General features: G+C 47.8%; 1 protein-coding gene across 1 annotated transcript; it reads left to right on the top strand.

The window, feature by feature from the left end:
• Nucleotides 1-6,853: 6,853 nt before the first annotated feature.
• On the top strand, nt 6,854-17,311 carry INKA2 (inka box actin regulator 2; the record flags this gene model as incomplete). Its single annotated transcript, XM_080358476.1, has 2 exons — nt 6,854-6,889; nt 16,337-17,311. The coding sequence occupies 2 exons, from the start codon at nt 6,854-6,856 to the stop codon at nt 17,309-17,311; spliced, it is 1,011 nt and encodes a 336-aa protein (XP_080214602.1).
• Nucleotides 17,312-23,051: the final 5,740 nt, after the last annotated feature.

Raw genomic sequence — 23,051 nt, 5'->3', positions numbered from 1 at the left:
AGTTTGGAGAGAAGGCAGTTGCTGCTCATCTCTCAGTCGTCCCACTGTAGCGGAATAGCAGAGATATTTGTTCTGACCCCTCTATTTTCAGCCCTCCTTCCACCATCCTGACAACGGGAATGAGTTTAACACCCTGTGTCTGGGATGCAGCTGTACCACACACAGAAGCAAGATTTAAAAGCCAGTGCAGTGCGAAAAATGCATAGTACAGCACTCAAAGGCCAAACGTGTTAATCTGTTTTATGTGCGTTACTTACCAGCCTCTGCAGACCACTTATTTTAAATCATGGGTGCTTTTATGCATATCAACTTCTATTGCCACGGCAGTTCAGAGGCACTGGACATGCAGCTTCTGTTCATTGCAGTGGGGTTTGAAAAATCTCAACAGTGGCTTCTACTGTACAAGCACATACACTGTGTCATTATTCTTACAGTGCTAGGCAGCCTAAATGAATTTTAATGGCTTTGCTGTACCACAGGCTTTGTCACGCCTTTGAAATCCCTCACAACTATATCCCTGATGGGGGAGAAAAAGTCTGGCAGACTCTATGCAGTTGTTATTCTTTAGTATTATGATATTTTCATACAAATGTGTGAGCAAGAGTGGGGCCCCGCAGGACAGAGAGGGACAGTTTCAGCTTGGAGAACTTACCTCTGCTGATTTGGGACAGACCAGATGGCAGAGGCGAGAGCTGTGCCCCGCAGCAGAGGTAACAGGATAGCGATCTACATGCATTCTGTTAGTTCCAATTGGTTTTTTAATTTTGAAGTGGATATTCTTGTTGGTCCTCAAGGGGGGAAACAAGTCTCCAACGTGAGATAATTATCTCTGGATAAATCTGGGAAAGAAGACAGACAAAGACACCTGGACATAACAAACGTTTGATTAAATACAGCCTCTTGTAACCCTTTTAAATTGATGTGATTTAAACAGACAGCGAAGAGCAGCCAGAAGTGACTGTTCCCATGGGGGAAGGGCAGAGAAGAGGTGATAAAACAGCCCAAAACAGCCATTGCGATGAATCCCTTCTCTGTTTTCCACACCCATTCCTTTTCTCCCCTGAGGTTTCCTGCCCCTTGCAATAGAACGAGGTGATTTGGAGACAGACATTATTCACCTCGTTAATGAGACATTCAGACACATCACCTTAATTCAGAAAGATGCTCCTGTTGTAGGTGTTTACTTAATTTCCCGCGGGATGCTGGAGGGACAGATTCCAACTCATCTCGATGTCTGGATGCTGAGAAGCCCTTCAGCACCAGGACTGGCAGATTTATTGTCCCTCTGCCTTTGGTTTTGGTCCCTGTGATGGGTCTGTGCCAGATTTAGGTCGTGCCCCTGCAGCTCTGTCAGTGGATCCAATGAAAGGTTTTGCTTCTCCCTTAACCCTTATTCCCATAGATCTTAACTTTGTTTTAAACTGTGTGTTGTGTACTCTGCCACGAGTGGGTGTATAAATAGCAATCCTCAGCCTTCAGGCCTCGTTTTACCTCAGTGACCTCCAAGCGCTGAATTCACATTGTCGACGTTCATGTGGAATCTGCAGTTTTGCTGCGGAATCGCTTTGCTTTCGCTTGCAGGAAGATCCAAAGGAAGGATTCCTGCTCCAAGCAGCCTTTGGAAATCTTGACAATTAATCTCAATACTCTGCAGGCAGAATAGGTCCTGGGAAAGGATTTAGGTGAGTAAAGGAAGTAGATAAGACCTCCTTCTGAGCTGTATTATTAAAAAAACAACTGGTTCTTATGAAGGATCATAAACCAACCTCTAGTTTTTGGAACTTGGAAGAAAACTTTTGCTAGAAAACACTCTTTCTTCCATATCTACTGAGCGCACGTTTTATTCCCCCAATACAGGTCTTACCACTTTTTGGTCCCTGTTATGAAGTGCATATTACATATTTGATTTTAATTCCATCCAAGATTAATTTTCCTCCGAATCTATATATCAATATATCAGCTTTCGATAAATGATCTTACAAGATCATTTGCTGCTGAGGCTCAAGGTCGGGTTCTCAGTATTTCAGATGATAAAGCACTTGTATTCAAACTCCCAGCAGCAAGGCAAAGGTCCACATCACACGTTCATTGTGCATTGTGTATTGGCTTCCAGAACCATTAGGTTGTGTATATCTCTTAAGAATACAGTCATTACAGATTTGAACATTGCTACTGTAAAAAAGCACCTTGTCTTATTCCTTTAGCTTCAAAGGATTTGTCCTTCATGTCTGCCAAGATATGAAATTATTCAGAGAAAATCTTGGTTTGCAGGATATGTATTAAATATTTTTAAAGTTAAATAATCTCGTCTCCCAGCTGTGTTCGGATGAAGACAGTGAACTTTCCCCGTGCTCCGCAGCACGTGTGACTCACTTTTCAGTGTGGTATGTGTTTGTGTTTACACTGCCATGGAAACCGTGTTTGTTCTCTGTACAGTAAAGCACATTACAGTGAAAGAGCCATTTATATCAGCATAGACAGTGACTTCATATTCATGGCCAAAAATTGACTCCGAGCACCCTGCGCATTCATTTTCCCTTTGAAAAAAAAAGCTGGATGGCAAGTTACCAATGAGTAGCAAGTTTTGGGGGCAGCGGAATCTTCTTTGTTGCTTTAGTAATTGGCAGAAATTTCCAGCAAGCCCAGTGCATGGAGTTATAAATAGTGATGATGATGATGATGATGATGATGATGATGATGATGATGATGATGATGATGATGATGGGGTTTTACATCCACCTAAAGTTCACTTCAGTGCCCTTCTGGTGAATAGATTTGGTTCCTTGTCAGGCATGTCCTTCAGAAGGATCCAGAACTCCACACATTCCAGATGAGATCTAAAGTACATGGAGTGCAGGTACAGATGCAGCTACAGACCCCAGGTTATCAGTTTAAAATAGATATTTCAACTATACCAGTGAGAAGTGCCAGTAGTTCACTCCTTCTGTTTTCTCCAGCTAAATATCAGCCCATTTTCATCTTAGATACGCTCTTATACCAAGGTTTGCTATATTATTTTTCAGCTATAGTAGCACGAACAGGATCTAGGTCACCAAAATGCAGCCAGCCGAGGTGTAATGCAATCGTTCTTTAACACAAGACAGCGCAGAGGGTGGACGAGGAATTCCCTGCCCTAGAACATCTTCCTGGTGCTCCAGTGCAAGCAGAGGAATGTCAAGAGATGGGATTCAAAGATTTACTTCTGGGTTGGGGGACATGATGAGGTGGGGGCACGTCGAGAGCTTTAAAGGCCAAGAGTGCTGCATACAGTAAACTAGGCCTAATGGAAGAAAGGGTCAAATTTTCAGGGGTAATTTATCTCTTCATGCACAAATATAAAGTCAGGATGAAAGTTTTGACATTACAGTACCTATTTAGGCTGGATGTTTATGCCCCAGTGGGTTTAAACAAAGATGGATGCAATTCGGGTCATGCCGCGGCTTAAGCGGGAAGAAATTCTGAGAGGTTTGCCTCCAGTGTGCAAGAAAGTAAAAACTGAAGGAAAATGCAGTGATAACCACGCTCGTTAGTTCAGCAAAGAACAGCCCTGAGAAACCAGATCAATGAACTGAAAGACAACAAATGAGCTGAGCCTTCAGCTGTGAAGGGATGGACGTTTTCTCAAATGGGGAGGGATGAGGCAGCTCATATAATTGGAATCCACCGCGCTGAAGACCTATTGTATATTTTTTGCCCAAGGACCTCAGTTTTTCGCTTCCTCCTGAAATAAGCCGCGGAACTTTCTGCTGGCGGGTGTTTTATTCTCAGCTTGTCTTGGAGACCTGATTTTCCACCGCACTGCACCATCTGCTCGCAGTTTGCACCGCGGCGGAGAGGAAGGTGAAGCGCCGATGTTGCTTTGAACCAGTTGCCTGCACAGAAGAGAAGAAATGCTGCTTAGTAGGGAAATCCTGCTCCGAAAATGTTTCAGATATTTCTGTTCTCTTGCAAGTTCCCAGGAGTTTGCAGCACATGAATATTCTGGTCTTTTCTTTATTCTAGGCTCATCAACTCCTATATCAGCCTCATGGGACACGAGCAGCCCCGGAGGCTGAAAAATGGATCAAAAAGACAAACTTAACAGGGGCTAAAAACTCTTCCCTGATCATCTACTGGCAGATCACACAGTTCAGTGTCTTGTAAGTGTTACAGGAGCTTTCTGGGACACAGTGTCTGCCAATTGCCATGTACCTGTGCAGATGGGCTCCTGAATGCTCAGATATAATAGTGTTTAGCTTAGATTTGATGCTTCAAATAGCTGCGTGAATCTTTTGCATCTCTTTTGTACTGGAATATTCAAAGTGCTGTAAAAAAGGCATCAGTTCAATTCAGGAATGATATGATTTAAAATATATATATATATATACATATATACATATATACAAAAGGCATCAGTTCAATTCAGGAATGATATGATTTAAAATATATATATATACGTATATACATATATATAGTAAAGAAAACACTGTGGAGAGCATGCTGTGTCTGGAATAATCCCTGGTTGGATTTAATGCAGTTATTCAAGGTGCCAAAACCATGGTGCTCATCAGCAGCCTACTAGACACAGTAACCCCAGGAGAACAGAACTCATTCCCTCGATGCCTGATCTCAGTCTACTCCCTACCGAATGTAAAAGAACACCTAAAAATACCGCTGTTCAAAGGTGGTTTGGATAAATTAAGCTTACGGTCAGTTTTCAGCTCAAGCCAGCGGAACCTAGGGCCGTGTATTACAAATGTGAAGAGAAGATGTCGTCATGTTTTAGCTTTGGTGCCGTGCCATGGGGAAGAAGTAGCATCTATATATTGATTTACAGAACTGAGATAATGAAATAATTGATGAAAACAAGGAAAAAAGGCCATGAGCCACCCAAGCAACACAGAAACCTGGACTCTGAGTTTGCGGCTCTTCTCGAACACAGATCCTCGTCTGATCCACAGAAAGAGGAAAGGGAAGTTGGGTCATTCGTTCTGCTATTAATAATTGGCGGACGCAGGCGTTTCAGCTTCTCTTCTCCACATGCTGCCATAATTTTGATTTCTTTTTACCACCGACTGGCCATTCGAACCTGCCATATGACACTTGATACGCTTGGGTAGGCTGGGGACATACGCACCCCGACCCTGGGCCGTGGGGAACAACCAGCTGGCCAACAAACCCAGCCAGATTTCAAGCAAAAAGAGTTAAAAAATAGCTGGGCTAGTTGGCTTAGACCTTAAGACAGACTCAAGGCTGGCAGGTATCCCACTCACAGCATAGCATACCCTGTTGGAAGTGATTAACTTCTTTATAAGGTCATTTCTTTCATACATTAATGTGTTTACTGCCCTGTGTTCTACAGTTCCTTGAAGAGAGACACAGTTTTCATGGCCAGGGAATGGAAACCCTGAAATGAGCAAAAAGACAGGAAATTTTGACCAATAATACAAGAGGCGCTGGAAGGATCAATAAATGTTAACTCCGGAGTGTTTCCCAAACATGCATGAAAGGGCAGATCGCAAATGTCTTATTTAAATTGGGTTTTGACGCAAAGGTCAGCTTTCAAAAACACGAAGGCTGATTTCTGCAAACACACAAAATCCTACCGCCAGCTATAACAAATGCGTTCCTTCAACAAATTAAAGACCTGAGAAGGCCAAAATTTCAGCCACTCTTTGTCAATACTTAGATTTATAGGAAAAAGCAAGTAATTACCTTTTTCACCCCAAATTTGAAAACACAAAGCAGTGTTTCTCATCCAATCAAGTTCTTTACCATTGCAGACTGATTCAGACAAGCCTTGCTAACCAACTACAGGGGACTCGGCATTTCTTACCTAAACAATGCATTTTACACATAAGCTGAGAGTAATACCTATATATGTTTATATGAGGAACACTGAAAAATTCAAACACTTTCCAATTCAACGCGGTTATAAAGTGTGATGATATAAAAGTGCATGTATGTTTTCCAGGCTGATCTGTCCATCTGATTTCCCATGATGACAAACAATATCAGAGGCTGCTGATTTGAGGTCAAACCCCTGCCCTTAGAGGGATGCATCCGTAGCACCAACAATATCCCTCATATCCAGGAAGTTTCCAGTTTGCAGACTCAGCCGAAACGCTGCTTGTAACACACAGTTAAGGAAAAAAAAAAAAGGGATGTTCTGAAAATAAATCCGCATGAGGAATTTTCAACACCTGTTTCTTGCAGCTCTGTAAACATGCGCTATTCCTGACAAAGGGCATTTTGATGGTGTCGCGGTCATGTGCAAAGTCAGCGCTTGCGGCACTGCCACTGCCCAGGGACACGTGGAGCATCCCCCACGGTGGCAAAGCCCAGTTTGACCCGGGAGGGATGCGCTTTATGCTGCAACCCAGTGAGAACAAAACGGGAAAATCCACAAGAGGGTGGCTTTGCAATTCGTGGTGATTAAAGCCATGTAGGTTAATCCATGCTTTTGTTGGGGCGGTCTGCCCCTGGAGAGCAATTTGCAGAATCCAGCCCGCAACAAACTCAACCGCCAAACTTCTCTGATGAGAGAAGGGACGATCCAACCCAAGCTCCAGCGCTACCGAGTGTTTGCCTTTGGTTTGGCTTCCACGCAAGAAGCCTCTGACCGTTTAGATCGGGACTACCAAATCCCGGAACCGCGGGTAGGGGGGGAACATGGGACCCTCCCCATCCCCTCCCCATCGTTCCCAGACCCGCCTCTCAAAGCGCTTTCCCGGCCGGGCAGCTCGGGCCGGGCTGTGTCCGGGCAGCAGCCACCGCCCCCGGTGCCGCCCCCCGGTCGCCCCCGCCCGGCTCCGCTCCGCTCCCCGCCCCGCGGGTGGAGCGCTCGCATGGCGGGGCCGCGCTGAGCGGGGCCATGGACCAGCACCTGCGCCGCCTCAAGCAGGAGCTGGTAAGGGCTCGGAGGGGATGGGGAGGGGGTCGGAGGGTCAGGCTGGGGTCCCCTCACCCTCACCCGAGGCTCGACCCGCGGTGGCTGCGCGGGGCGCGGAGCCGGAGCTCCGCGGGGCTCGGCGCTTTTGTGGGGGGGAGCAGCCGCGGGTAAAGGCGGCGGGGGAGCCCGCGGGACTCGGGGGGGCAGTTGCCTGCAGCCGGCCCGGGAAATTCGGGGTCCCCACGCTCCTTGTGCATCACTGGGATGCCGGCGGGTCGGATGCCGCTGGTGCTTCGATCTGCGAGAGCGAAACGCAGCGCACGGGGGGGATCTGGGGGCGTGCAGAGGCTTTAAAGAGAAGATAACAGCATAGAGCAGAAAGCAAAGAAACACAGATCAGGAAACAGAGAAACATTTGTACAAATCTCTGTTAAGAATAAGTTTACGGGAATCAAGGGAGCGTGCGCTCGCCACCTCCAATCCTCTCTGAAAATACTTCTTCTTTAATAGGAAACCCTTTGTCGTAAATCACCGCTGTTTTCTCCCCGCTCCCGCTCCTGTTCAGATGTAACCTCACTCCCTGAACTTGCTTGGGCTTGTCCGCAAGCCTGAAGGTGCTGTTGGTACAGCACGGCTTGCTAGGGCTGGGTTGGTGGCAAGAACCGATACTTTCCAAAATTGGGCTCCCGTGCTGGGTAGTTCTGGCTGGGAAGTTGAGCATGGTTCAAATAAATAGATAATGAGAACAAAAGGGGGAGACAAGGCAGAGCAAAAACGAGTGGGTGAAGTTTCCAAATGCACAAAAGCTTCACAGTTTTGGACTGATAGGATGTTGATTTCAGCTGATATTTGTGCAAGCTGGAGTTCTGCAAAATGGGCTTCTAGACAGTACCGCTTTCCTGCCCGGGTTACGGGAAGCGTTTTGCATGTAAGCGACACCATTTGAATCGAACGCGCAAAGTTCCAGCTGTACCCAGGGCCTGGCGGTGGCGTGGGGACAGTGGGTCCTGCAGATGGGACACGGGTTGGGAAACACGGGCTTGGGCGGCAGCGCGGTGCCCTGAGCACATCTGGCAGCGAACAGTGACATTTAACCCGCTGGCGTTACCCGTGTTGCCCTTGTAAACAGAGGAGCTGCAAGACAAACTAAAACAAAGGAAAACGAGAGTCACTGGTGTTCTGCACACTGGGTGTGATGAATGAAATGCAAAGTGTAAACCGGGACACGTACAGTGTAATCTAGAAGATCTTTAAAATCTGAATAAATTGGAAGGTGAGATGGGTAAAAGAGTAACTTCAGAAGAGCGTGCTTAGAGTAAGGTTCTTAAATCTGTATTTTATCTCCTAGACAAATCAGTTTCATTATCTGAGCAGTATTTTTTTATAGAAGTCTAAACGTTGCACCTTTATTTGTGAGTCAGAAAAGTGCTTATCTTGTAGCACACAACTGAACTTCTGAAGAATGTGAATGTATTCAACAGGAATGCAGATCCCTCACACTTAATATGAAAAGCAAAAAATACTTAAAATGAGAAAATTCTGGGTTTGTTCATACCCTTGCTATAATGCAGTAATAGATTCTTTTTGTTAATTGTAAAAATGCAACCATTTTGTTGTATTAATACATCAAGACCTTAGCCTGGCAAATATTTCTGTATATGCTTGGCTTAAAAACCTGGGAAAGGGCAGTTGTCACCTTCAATAGGACTAACTTGTGACCCAACCAAAAGTAGCCTAGATCTTCACACATTTGGGTTTTACTAGTCCCATTCTTTCCCCTCAAACCTCCAATTTTTCTTACTTATATTTAAAACTTACTTGGACAACAGATTCTTGGGGTATCAGGGCGCAGCCTTGGGGCTGTTGTGAGCACAGCCGTGCCAGGACAGCCTGCAGGGTGACAATGACAGCTGGAGGGACACATGCCATTGGAAACAATTCATTTCATCAGCGACTTAAGCGAGCTGTAGATTGTGTTTAGTGAAGGTAGGAGGACAGTATTAATTAAAATAACCATTAATGATTATCTTGGGCAATAACAGCTTTTAAAAATCAGTATTGTCAAGATAGCCTGGAATTAAAATAGAGGAATGTTTCTCTAAAGAGCAGTGCGATAGACAGCTGGGACCATCTGCATTGAATGGTGAGTGGGAACTGAACCTCTTGGCCCTGCTTCTTTACCACTTTCTTCATTACTGGGCAGGTCATGCCTCCAGATGTTAAATGCACCATAACCAAGAATCATACGGGAGGAATGGTGGGAAGGACTTGGCCAGATGGAGACAATGAGCCACCTTGTGTGTAGCTGAACAGGAGCCCCAGTTCCAGGGCATCGTTGTGAATTTAGAAACTCATAGGGTGGCAAAGATTTCTGTAGATGTGGGAAGAGGCAGTTGTCACCTTCAATGTGACTTAAGTAGCCTTTGGCTGGTTCTGAGGAGGGAATTTTCTCCAAAAAGAGCGGATGTTGGCACAGCTCCCAGTTCCCAAGGAAAGGTGCAACTCTATCCCCCACCAGCGTGGGATTCGCGGATTGTTTCTCCTGCTTTGTGTGTTAAAAATGTATTTAAATAATTGCGTGCTCGGTTTGGGCTGCTGCTGTGCCCCAGCATCTTGTGCGCTGAGATCACACTGGGCTTTGCCAGACAAGTCCCCGATGAGCGTGGGGCCGGGCGTGCTCGCACCCGTTTCCCTGGGAAAGCTCTGCCATGGCTCCCAAACACAAATCCGACCCGTTTTACTCCATGAGAGCTCTCCCGTTCCAGTCGCGTGTTTTCCACCGTAAGCCGATAGCTTCTGGTATGTGTGGTGTCCCTTTGATTGGAATTCATTCAGAAGCTTCCACATGCAAATGTTTCAGAGCTGGGACAGCCCCAGCTGACACAGCCACTCATCCCACCCGGGCCACTCGGATCTCGGATCCGTCGCCCTCATCCCCAGCCTGGGGAGCAGTTTTGGACAAGCTGGGCCAGCTCTCTGCACCTCAACCTCTGCGTGCAGGAAATACAGAAGACCTTGTTCACCTCCTCTGGAAAGGCTCTGGATATTTGTGGATGCAATGTGGTTTGTAAGAATATGCAGGGCTGGTGTTGGAGTAAGTTGTGTTTCTCCACTCCTCCCGTTGTGAAATATGCTTGCAAATCTTCCGTTAATGCAATTAATCCCGATGCTAAAAGTCCTCTTGACTTTATCAGCTGGATTCGGAGCCTGCAAACATCATTCTGAGGCGCAGAAATACGATGTCTGCTTTCCGAGTTACAGAGTGTTATCTCAGCTGAAAGATCAGATTTAACAAGAATTGTCTTGCTTGGGGATTAGCAGAGAGAAATTTCATTTCCGTGTCTCACGCCGCAGATGGCTTTACCTCCGGAAAATTTCTGACACAGGGGTTGTTTGCGTTTATACAGAGTAACATCACCCTACCTACCATGGGACTGGGGTTTCAAGGCTCTTCTGCAATAAGAACAAATCACCTAATATCTAGCTGGGGACCGAGGGGTTCGTGAGGCAGATTTATCTTGCACTTGGGGTTTGCATGGCTGGAACAGGCGAGGGGTCACACTCAAGTTAGCTGTGGTTGTAGCTTTGCTTTGCATGTTTCGGTCTTTCTTGAGGAATCCAGGATATTTCTGGGCTTTCTGTTGCTTTTTCTTCTAGGAGGAAAAGTATTAAAGTAGATATTTAAAGCAAACCCCACTGCTCCGGCTTGAACTTTTGAATGTTCTCCCGGCACATTCATCATAAACGCATCACATTATTGAGTTTGATAGAGTCTGACTCGCTTCTTACATTAATTCATGTCCTGGTAGACAATGTTTCTTGCTATGAATATCTTGCAGGAATAGAACATTTGGTCTGAGTGAAAAATACAACCAATTATTTTTACTCTTTGTCTCGCACTGGATCCTATTCCAGTAACCGTGTCGTGCTCGAAGAGAAGCCCACTGCATTTTCATTACCGTTATTTCTGAAGGAGCAGCTCTTGTGATTTGCAGTGGGGTCGGCATACATGACAGACCCCAAGGGCTATAACGTCACCGCTCACAGCTCTGACGGGTGGAACACACAGCTCCATTTGTGCCTCTGCTGATCAAATGGTGCCTTTAAGTGAGGTGAAATTTGGGTGGTTATAGCAGAATCTCATTCCTTGGCGTTGCCTTAAGGGAAGGTGCAAAGGGGTAACTTGATGGCGCATGTCCTGTCACATCTATCCTGCGGAGAGAAAAAGCCACCACGGGCTTGGTCCGCTTGCTTATTTCCAGAGAACGTTCCTAAAAATGATGGTGGATTGTTTGAGACTCCCAGCTACATGTTAAAGACCAGACGCCCCACAATCAACCAGACCACTGAGCTAAAAACCAACGCATCATGTTCAATGGTCGGTCTGTACATGGAGGTTTGTGGTCGCTCTTGCCTGTGGATTGTGAGTAAAAGTCTGAAGGTTGGACCTCTTTTTGGTCCGTTTATTTCCTGGTTGTAGAGAATTGATTCCCTACTTTGCCTTTAAACCCAGCAAGTGCAATTGGGAAGCACACAACAATATCATCGCTATGGCAAGTAAGGCAATTGAGTAAGGAAGATGGTTAATTGAGTGATGTGAACCATGTCTTTCATGGTTAACACCTGTTTAAGATCTATTCAAGCTATCGGGGGGGAAGAAAAAAGTCTTTGGTAAAGTTTCAGCATCCTTCCTCTTTCAGATAAATTGTGAGCTCACAGTTAACATCCTCATTTACACCTAAAATACTCTGGAAAGACAAGAGGTAAAGAAGAGACTTGAAATTCTTGTGTTAAAACCAATAAGGGCAAAAAGAAGATTGTGAGCCTTGGCATCCATCAAGAGAAGGAAAAGGAAGGTGCAACATGAAGCTGGAGAGCAGCTCTGCGAGCTCCCAAGAGTCGTGCCTGGCCACAATCGCTGGCATGTTGAAGATTAATCTAGTTAGTGACCCAAAGGAAAACAGAGAAACAATATGATCAGCTCAGCAGTTCTAAAATAATTTAGGTCTGTATTATGTCATCCTCTTTAAATACCGATTGTTTGCTGCTGGTTCTGTTGCCTATCAGCACTATTATTAAGAGCTGCTATTTGCCATTTGTTCTTTCCTGCCCTCTCTGCAATAACTTCCTCTCGTTGCCTTTCTTCTACCCAAGAGCTGGACATCTGTCTTCCTCCTCGTTAGGACAGACACACTCAGAGCTCTTCAGTTCTCTGTGCTCGGCTGAAAGCTCTGGGGTGTTCGCTGGGCTTTTCCTTTCCTCCCATCCGCAGCCCTGGGCTGGCCAGATGTGCGGATGGGCTGGAAATCCAGCTGTGCCTCAGGGGATGGCTGGGAGCGGAATTCCGAGAACTCGGTGAAGGGAGATGCTAATGGGAAAACATCGGTTCCCAAAGTGAGCTAAAAGAGTTACTTATTTACCCGTGAAGTGACGAGGAAAGCGTCTTTTATTTGTACGTCTCAGGTATTTGGTGTTGAATTTGATAAAATGCCGCTAACTGCTGAGGATGTTCCGTGGGGCAAGTTGTCCCCCTGCTGTGTTAATCAGCAGTGGAAGATCATTGATTTATAAACTGTGTAAACCAACTGTGGTTCTAGTTCTGGGAATAAGTATTTTAAGGAAATCATTAAAAGGTCTGGCTTACAAAGTGATTGATGCCTTTGCTACCCAGAACGGTAGATTTACAATATAAAGAAAAAAGAATATCCATATTTGAACTCTGCCAGTTTTGCAAGACGCTCAGTGTTTGTCATTAATTTGTTTGTCATTCATTTGTTTGTCATTCATTTGTTTGTCGGTTTGTTTTCCCGCCTCACGCTGAATATTCCTTGAGGATCATTTGAAAGTGCTTGAAAAGCTTTTGAATTTCGCACTTCAATTTTCAGCATTACCGTAGTTTAAACAAGCTTTGCTTTGGAGAAGCATTTAGCCAGAGCCGCCTTGTTCTTGCCTCCCAGGAGCATTGATCTGGAGGTAATACCTTATTGCTGGAGAAATAAACATTTAGCATCACACGCCGAATCCCACACGCGTCACAACCGCGCTCAGCCCTGCACGTACTTGTCTTGCTATAAAAGGCATCTTGTGTTGGCTTGTTCAGCATTAAACTAAGACCTTTTCATGCCAGTTTTAGGGACTGCAAAAGTTTCGGGAATAATAATGAGACGCAATTTGCGGCATCTGATTTTTAGCTTTTACAGAGACATAATCTGCGAGTTGTCACGGTTCTAATGTGGTTTTTATTGGGAGCGGAGGTGCCAAACAACCGCTTGTATTGAAGCACAAAACGTCTCGAATTAGACACCCAGAGTCCCTTGAAATGCTGATTCGTGCTCCCCAAGCAGAGACCAGCAGGTACGGGAAGGGGAGATGCTGATGTGCAAGGTCTGTGCCAGTTTTGCCGTGAATGCCGTTTCCCCAGCATAACCGCGCCTGGGGCTGATTCAACAGCGGGTTTGGGATTTACAGCTCACGAACATGCCCAAGACACAACATCTCCCGATGCCCCGTGGTGGCCGGGTTTACATAATGTCACTTGCATAACCCCAGCAAGGACAGTCAGGGTCTTTCTCCGTGCCAAATTCAGGCTCTCTGGGGTTTTGTGTCACATTCACGCTCTGTTTGAAATTGCACTTTAGTTCATCGCAAATTCCAGTTCCTTCTACATGAAGCGTGTGACCGCGGAGCCAGCGGCACTACAAGGGCTGTCCCTTCAGCCTCACGTTCCCATCCCCTCGCAGTCGCAGCAGCTGTTGGACTCCCAGCCCAATCTGCTGGATTATTCGCAGAAACTCTTATTTCCCCTCTCGCGGTTCCATCCTGAACCTTTGCCAGGGTGACCGTCTCTCTTCTGTGGGAGATTGTTCCTTTTCTGGAGAGTCCCAGGGGAGCCAATCTGATCTTGAGAGCACTGAGATCGTCTTGGCAAAAAGGAGAGAGTGGCTTGTCTTTTTTCCTCCTGCAGAGTTTTCTCTCCAGGGTGAGTCCTCTTAATTACCACAGGGTAATTACTAATGGATGAAGTCCAAGCCCCTGCAGACTGTTGGGTCACCAGTTGGTGACTTCACTCTGGGCTGGGTTTCACCCACTCCTCAGTTCTGTGAAACAGACACCACAAAGCACAAGAGATAAAGCAGAGGGGTTGGTTTGCTTCGGTTTGGGGTGGTTTTTTTGTGTTGATTTTGTTTGTTTGTTTGTTTAACTTGCACAACCCAAGATTTTAGCAGTTTGTAAGCAGAGCCAGAAGCTTCAGGATCTTGAAAACTCTCTTGCCAATGGCGGCATTCGCATTGCCAGAGGGACACTGGGGCAGGATTTGTCCCTACCGAGAGCAGGTTGTTGAAACCAGACAGACACGTCCCAAAAATGCCCATTTCTCCCCCTCTGCAGCCCTGGAGAGAAGTGTCCAAACCTCATAGTCATTTATGGGAAAGCATTTCCATGGGTGAAAACATCTCCAGCTCCTTCTCCAGTGGCTCGGGCTGGTGCCAGTGCTGGATTTGGCAGAAGCAGCTTGTATATTCAGAAGGAAATCACTCGTGGCGCTCAGGTCTTGTCTGGAGGAGACTGATCTGCCTATGAGAAACAACCCCACCGACAATGACATATTAATGCTTAATAGAGCCGTGCCGGATGAGGCACACACTGTAACCATCCCACCCATCACGGGGGAGTTAATTGAAGCAAGGTGGACGCTGAGGGTTTGTCCAGCACAATCGGTGCCGCCGGACCCCGGTCACTCCCCGCAGTCACCGTGCCGCTCCGACCAGGGGATTTGGTGCAAAGTAGCCAATGAGGGGCCATGCTGGCTCCAAATCCAGCTTCTTGCAAAGCCCCAGATAAAGCAGACTACCATTAATAAGGCGAGAAAGGTTAGGACGAGAAGCATTACAGCAAATCTGGAGAGGTAAGGTGATAGTTTTGTCTGAGGCTTGTAGAGCATATGGCCCCGGGTTTTGTGCGGGAAATGTAGGAGCTCGGTTAGTCTGTAAGCGGGGTGTTATTTGCATGTCTGCAGAAGTAGAGGTTTATTTGCTGGCATTAAAAAATTAGATAGCTGGAGACACTCAATAGTGCAGTCAGGAAGATAAACACCGATTTTCATAGCTTGCGTGCTCATTCCGGGTGATAAATAAGTTTCTTGCGAGTGAAGCTCTGAAAAATCATCATAATCTGCTGGCTAGTTTAAGGTTCTGGGTTTTGGAATGGAAATTTGTGGTCAGAAACTGTTAAGGAGTTTTCCACTTACGGAGACAGATTGTTAGAGGATGCAATTTTTCAATGACTGCTCTTTGTCACTGCGCAGAGCCGCAGACGGAAATGGAAACAGAGCAAGAAATTGAACTGATTTAGTTAAAAACGAGGGAGATGTAAAAAAGTAAAGCTTGATAACGCAAAGCTGAGCATAAGAGAGAGATCTATCGCTGCACAAAAATTGGGACGAGCCTTTAAAACTGTTTATGACGGCGTAGGCTGAAGCTTTTCCTAGACAGTGTTAATCTCTTTTGCAAACCACCTTACATCAATGTGACATGTCTGCACCCCAGCCCTGCCATCCCCTGCTGTTCTTCCCTCTCCTTCCCATTCCCGCTCCCCCTCCCCGCTATCAGAAAAGAAACCAAGTGGCAGCTGTTGGAAAGTATAGCCCATTTGTTTTATGATGCCGCTTTGGGAATATGATCCAGATCCTACACGATAGAGAGAAAGCAAGAGAGCAAAAGAGAAGAAGGGGGAGTTTGGAAGCTCTGGAAAATAACTTGCTTATTTTAAGTCTAGTGTAGAAAGTTAAATCTTCATAGCGAGGTTCAGGGATAAAGCAGAACGGCTACTAAAGGTGTTAGCTTGGGAATCAAGGAGACTGCTGGTTTAATATAAGTAATTTTAGCACTTTTGGTCGCTTTATACAAAATTCCGAGCACATTGAAATGTCTTTGATTGTCCTCTACTGAGAGGTGTCTGTAATGGGGGTATTAAGATCTAGAGACGTGTTCTACAGTAACAATGCGGATCTTATTGGGGTTTGTTTTTAATTTACTTTAGCACTGTAAGTAAAGGAAGAAGATGGAAGGCGCTTGTGTTCGTTATTCTGACTCCTGATTTCAGTTAGTTGCAGGGCACAAAAGACAAAAGCAGAAGAAAAGGCTGGAACTGGCAGCAGCCAAAACCATTCATAGTTCTGCACCTTGGATTTCTGCCAAGCAATTAAAGGAAACTCATACTACTTATTTTTGTTGTCAGGTCAAAAAAAAAACTCCACTCCTTCTTGTCAGCTCCTCTTATTCCTAGGTGGAAACTCCTAGAACAATCTAAGGACAATCCAATTGCTGTTGCATGAAATGGATGTAGTACAGGTAGGATGCATCTGATGTGTAGCGAGTAGGAAGAGGTGATGCTGCAGAAGGCTGCTCAGCCCAGCTCTCCTGCTCTTCGGGGACGCTGACCCGATGTCTGGCTCTTTCTCCACAGCTCTCCATGAAGGAGGTCGGGGACGGGCTGCACGAGCAGATGAACTGCATGATGGGCGCCCTGCAGGAGCTGAAACTCCTCCAGGTGCAGACAGCTTTGGAGCAGTTGGACATCTCGGGGAGCCGAGGCGCCGTTCCTGGCACCGGGCAGCACCGGTGCTGCCGAAGCGGCAGAGATGAGCCCGGGGGCCGGCAGGACGAGGCATCGCTGGAGGAGCACAGCCCCACGTCCCTCCTGTGTGCCGGGCCACGGCCGGTGGGTTCGTCCCATCCCGCTGCGCTCCCCGAGCGCTCCCACCTCGGGGACACCCCGTCCTCCTTCAGGAGCTTCTGCGGTGAGGGTGTTTGCCACCCAAAAGGACATTCCTCCGCTTCTAGAGTGGAGCACGTCCGCCCGAGGACACTGGAGCCCAGCAGCCAGGGCACAGCTGCGGGGTGGCTGTCGTGCCGGGAGTGCCCGGGGTGTGACGATGGCCACGACTGGACGTCGTCCCTCATGTCCCAGAGCAGGAATCGGCAGCCGCTGGTCCTGGGGGATAACATCTTTGCAGACTTGGTTGGGAACTGGTTGGATCTGCCCGAGCTGGATAAGAAGGGGGAGAAGAGCGAGGGGTCCCTGTCCATGAGCAGATCCCAGGAGCTCTGCAGGAAGTTCTCCCTCACGGCCAACATCTTCAAGAAGTTCCTGAGGAGCGTTCGGCCAGACCGAGACAGGCTCCTCAAGGAGAAACCCTGCTGGCTTCCGCCTGAAGACAAACAGCCCGAAATTTCCAAGAGACCCAAAAAGATGAACAAACTCAAGGGGACATTTTACTTCCCACTTCACGGGAACATCCAGAGCCATCACAGCAAAGCAGAGAGGTGCCCGAAGGGGGAAAGCAACAGCGACAAAACCAAACCTGGCACTAAGAAAGTCCACGAGACCATAGACTACACCCAGTCTGGATTTGACATCAATACAGCTGTTTGGGTCTGAGTTTGTCTGTGTCCTCAGCTCTGTCGAGCATCTCACACCAGAGAGGAGCTGGAGGCCATATCCTTCTTTTCAGGAGACCTCTAAGCTCTGGACTGAGGTGCAAGATATGTCGTGGGCTTCGGTCACCTGCCAGGAGCATCTTCCACCTGGGGAGGCTTTATAGGGACCGATATTTGCAAAATTAATCAGAATCTTTAGCAGATTTACAGTTGCCACCAGCTCCTGGAGCCTGGTTTACAACAGCTGCTTCAGGCCCATTGCGACAGCTGCAGCACAAAATTCACTGTGTGCATGTGTGTGTATGAGTGTGCAAATATATAGTTTTTTAAGAAAAATCTATTCCTGCTTGTGTGCACTTCCACTGGGTTAAAAGCCAGGCAATTCAAGCGTTGTACCTGAAGCACTTGTTATTTAAATTGAAAGAAAGAAGTTTGAATTTATAAGACTTGAACAATTGCTAAGTGGGAGTGTTGAACCCCAACTTTGTTTCATTTCAGCTGTGGGGTTTTCCCCCTGAACTGCATCTCTGCCATGCTCCCAGCATCTCTCCTTCTCCCACCAGTTAAACCAGTAGGACAAAAGGCTCCTTTTGTAGAAGTTCCAGCGGGTTTTGCTTCTCTCCCCACTGGTCACACCAGATACAATGTCACAAAAACCTATTGTTGAGGATGCACTGAGATACAAAGTTGCAACAGATGTTTATTGTTGTTTTCTCCCCTATTGCTGTTGTGTACAAACTTTCTCTTGACAGAACCAAGTTCTTCAGTGTCCAGCACTCCGAGAGTTACCAATAAAGTGGCATCAGCCTCCACAGGCCATGGGGCCGTCTCCATCCAGGGCTACCTTCAGTCCTGCTTTTCACTACCATGAAAACCCAGCCAAGCAAGAACAAAAGTCTCAGCTGGAGGGGTCAGAGCCAGGGCTGGGAATGCGGGCGGGTTGTGTTCCAGCCGGGACCGGGGAGTTTGGGGAGCAGCCAGGAGAGTTTCCATTCCAGGAGAAATTAGAGACCACAGCTGCAGACAGAAGGTCCCTGGAGGGTCCCACCACGACCCCGGCAGCCTTTGGGTGTCACTTCATGTCCATCTTCTTCCCCCAGCACAGGGAAAGGCAGAGGGAGAAACATTTTGGGGGAGAAACTGCTGCAGCATGAAGGGACTCAGAGCTATGCAGCCCCCAGCCCATGGCGGGGATCCTGCCACGGTCCCCTCCTCATTGTCCCCAGGAGTTAATTGTGATGGAGCCGAGTCCCCAGAGCCCCAGCACATTGCAATCGCATTGCTGCCCCATTGCCATTAGCCGGGACTCTCACCAGATGCTCCGTGTGCGCCGCAGTGTTATGTTGCAAAAACCTGTTCCTCTCACTCCAAGTTTAGGAAGGGTTGATGTGCGAGCAGGAGTATTTTTTTCTTTTAAACATGCAATTCTATTCCTGTTGTAACTTCCCAAGGCAGAGAGGTCAGCGGAACACAGGCATGGAGGGAGAGGTTTTTTTTCCCCTTGCAAATTAAATATAGGCACACGACAAGCCCTGTTTCTGCCCATACAAGGAGAGGAGTGGGTCAGCATCTGCAAGCTGCGCTCAGCACTTTTTCAGGAACCCCAGTTGCAAGCAAGTTCTTGTTTTTCCTCCTCACCGGCTTTAGATCTGCTTGTTTTCCCCCTTTCTTCATTTCTCTGAATGCCAAGAGGCTGTTTTCTAAAGCACTTGGTTTTCTTCCTCTTTTATCCGTAATTCATCCTGTTTGTTACAAATACACCCTCCCAGCTCCCACCAACCTTTCCGCAAAGAAAGAGTTTTCTATAAGCAGCAGCACAATGGTAAGAGCAACAGCTTTTCCTGCACCAATCTTAGTCTCTGGAGACCGTGTCCTCACCCCAGGGTGTCCACGCCGCCCACGCAGGGAACCCAGCAGCATGGTGACAGTGCCCTATGTCACCCCCATGAGCACATCCCAGCCGTACTCACCAGAAGAGCAGGATGCTGGGTGGGGAGAAGCTCTAGGGAGCTGAGCACCCACACCAGGGGCTTTTTAAGGTTATCAGGAGCATTGATTCTAATTGTGATTGCCCTCAGCCGGGCTGCGGGGTGGGCGGCAGGTGGGGGTCAGGCTGAGCGCGATGGGGACAGGGACACAGCAACACTTTGGCTGAGAAGTGATGGGGACACTTCCGCAGGTGGTTACCTCTCCAAGGCCGTGTATTATCCAGTAAACAGGACATGTTGATACAGGACACAGGGACACCTGGAGCGTAAAATGCACATTGGAAACCTACTCCATGGGAAAAGCGGTTCTGGGGGATTTGCCCCCGTTTCCACCCCTGTAAAACCCATGCAAACCCCAGCTTGCAAACCCCAACCCGCTTTCCCAGCACACATGGTCATTGCAAACGCTGGATCCCCCGCCCCAGCAGCTGTCGCGGTGCCGCTCCCCCCATCTACGGGGCCTCTCGAGGAGCCGGCGGGGAGTTTGTCCCCAGGACAAGCGCTTCTGGCCCCGCGCGCTCCGACAGCTGCCGGGTCGTCCTGCCCATGCACGCACGTCAGCTGCCAAGCCCAGCCTTTCTGTCCCTGCTCGGGGAAGCGCTATTGTTTGGAGTTCCACGTGGAAAGGGCAGTGCTTGGCCCCAGCTGCCGCCCACGTGTTCCTTTCCCACCCGAAAGAATCGCTCCCACTGCACACACCGCTCCTCCCTCCGCTCCGGGGACCGTGATGGGCGAACACCGGCCCGTTTGCTTAATTTCTTCCTTTTCCAAAGGAACAGATCCCTACCAGGGCACCGTGCACTGAGCACATGCCCAATGTAGCTTCAATGTTCTCTCTGCTTCTTCAGTGTGTTTTCAAAGGATGTTTTGCATCGAAATGGGATTTTCCGGGGTGTTTGCAGTGACAAATTCAGTGTGACTTCGGCTTCAAACAGCCACTTGAAAATTGCAAGTAAATGTAGCTGCGTCTCAAAGTTCTTAAGATAAAAAAATATTTAATATATATTCTTTAAGACGTATTCAAATAATAAAGAGTATCAGCCAAGCCAGACATCCTACCTAATTTCGTCTCCAGAGTGGGATCTGCTAATAGATCAGGATAGGATTTGTGAATTACCATTTCACCTCTCCAGGGACTTTTGCAGAAATTATAATGGCTTTTTCTCCTCTTTTTTTCATAAAACTGCCATGAAATAGTTCCCCATTATTAAGTATGAAACCTACCTAATTAGCACAATGACAGCCTTTAATGAGGCCCTGGCTGTGTTCTGCATCTGCGGTAGGAATGGTTAATACTGAATGCAGGACAATAATTATAGAAACACTCGTGGACTTGCCGTGTGGAAAGCAGCGATGACAAATGAAACTCGGGCATCCGGATTTATTAAAAATCCCTGTTTTGGGGGTATGTTAAGCCTAGGTGGGATCAAGTGCACCAGAGTTAATTTAACACCGATAATGTTCATTCGAACCCCAGGGATTAATCACATGGTGGCAGGGAAGATGCTGCTCGCTGTGCACGTGGGATGCGCGGCCGAGGCAGGAGGTGGTGCTGGGTGCTGGATCTGGCCCATACGGCTTAATGTATAGAGAGGATTTGGCTCTTGGCATTAAGAGCGCTTTTCCAGGAGCTGCTCCTGACTCTGGGCTTTCCCTTCCCCACCAACAGGGACCCGGATGCCCCACTCTTCCAGATGGCCTCCAGAAGGCTCGCAAATGGACCTGTAATTAAAAAGCCTTTATTTTCAAAACCATTTCACAGCTTATTCTTCCGACAATGGGATAGGGCTTCTTAGGCTAATGCTGGGCAAGAGGAAAGGAAAATACAGGCTGGCTGTTTGCTTTCCCCATTGACACGGGTTATATTTGCTATTTACCTGCTTGTGCCTTGCTGAGGCTCCCCAGGGCCAGAGCTTGTCTTCCTTAACTCTGCTCAGCTGTCCCCGTTAACCACCCGCGCTGATGCGCCCAACTAACCCAAAAGGCTTTCTGGCTGGAGACTGGGCAAATTGAGCCATTTCCCCTCAATTCCCCTCAAACTGAGTCCGGCAGGAAAGAAACCAACCGCCACATCCTTGCTGAAATAAGATCTGTTTTATTCAAAGCCCAGCACTGATTTATTCACTCCAGCACATTCCCAATCACCTTCACCATATTATTAATCAGCAGCGGAATCTCTCCTACTTCTTTAAGCAGCGCTTCGAAAAACGGGGCCACTTTCCTTTAGCATCTCTGCAGAATGAGGCTGTGTTTTCTTTCTCTTTTGTCCGAGATCATTTGTATCCACATGGCATTCCTAATCAAGAAATCGTACCTTCTTCCAGCTGGTGGGGTGTCTTGTACGCTGGTTTTAAAGCATGAATAAAACCCAGTTTTAATCAACAATTTGTCTCTGCCGAGGCCGGGCTGTGGTTCTGTTTAGGGGTCACTCTCGGTCGAGCACTCGCCCTCTCCAGCCACTTCTCATCTGGGTGATTTTCAGGAGCGTTTCCTGCAATAACGGTATCGAGCAAAGTCTCTGAGCCGGGCTCAGATTTCTTGGCTTTCGCTGAACAGGAAAGCGAAAAGAGGGAAAATCAATATCCCAGAAAGAAGAAACGCTTGATCCTGTGTCGGTCCCACCTTGGGCCGGCTGGAAGTTAATACAGAAAGCACTTCCCGATGTGCTATAAACAGCCTTCAATCCCACGGGATAAGCTCCAGGACCCAGACGGGGGGCTGAGGGGTCCCTGCTCACCCTCCTCCATCCTTCACACCAAAGCCCACCCAGTCCCAGCATGGGGGGGACGGGGCTGGATGCGGCTGCAGCCTCGGCGCGGGAACAGAGGGAGGGACATTTCGAGCCTCGAGATAACGAACGTGACATTCTGTCAGGTTTAATTAGTCCCTTTGCCGGGCGGTGATGGCTGCGGGGAGGCAGAGCCTGGCTGAGGGCTGCCAGGGGCACAGGGGACACCGGGAGGAGACTCCGGGCCTCAGATAAGCTGTTGCCTAATGAAGCGGTTGCTTTATTCTTAAATGCATATGCTAACAGCGACCTCACTTTGCCTAGTTAGGATAATTGAATCACAGAATCATTTTGGTTGCAAGAGACCCTCAAGATCGAGACCAACCATTCCCCACCCCTGGCACTGCCCCATGTCCCTGAGAACCTCATGTCCGTCTGTCCAGCCCTCCAGGGTTGGTGACTCCAGCACTGCCCTGGGCAGCCTGTTCCAATGCCCCACAGCCCTTTGGGGAAGAAATTGTTCCTAAATCCAACCTCAACCTTCCCTGGTGCAACTTGAGGCCGTTTCCTCTGCTCCTGGCGCTTGTTCCTGGGGAGCAGAGCCCGACCCCCCTGGCTCCAAGCTCCTTTCAGGCAGTTCAGAGATCAGAAGGTCTCCCCTGGTCTCCTCCAGGCTCCCACATTGTATTTTGGTCTGTATCTGTGGTCTGTATCTATGGTCTGTAACAATCCTCTGGGGCTGAAAAAGCCTCTCAGGGGAGTGACCATGTGTCTCTAGAGAGCAGGAACATTGCAGAGCATCTTTCACCTCTGCTCCGGACTGAAGGTTTGCAGCACCAGGTCCCTCTGATGGGCAGCATTAAATGAGGTCCCGGTTAATTCATCATTTGGTAGCAGCGTTGCCAGCAGCGTGGGCAGAGGCTGTGGTGTAACATGGCGAAGAACAAGCTCTCTGAGCACACCCACCCTGCTAAACACACCCAGCCCAAGAGCAGCCGGGAAAAGTATCCGGGGACCTGGGGGAC

Source organism: Nesoenas mayeri (genome assembly GCF_963082525.1).
Source record: "Nesoenas mayeri genome assembly, chromosome: 23".
In the NCBI taxonomy this organism is placed as follows: Eukaryota; Metazoa; Chordata; class Aves; order Columbiformes; family Columbidae; genus Nesoenas; species Nesoenas mayeri.
This window is presented reverse-complemented; position numbering and strand designations above follow the sequence as displayed.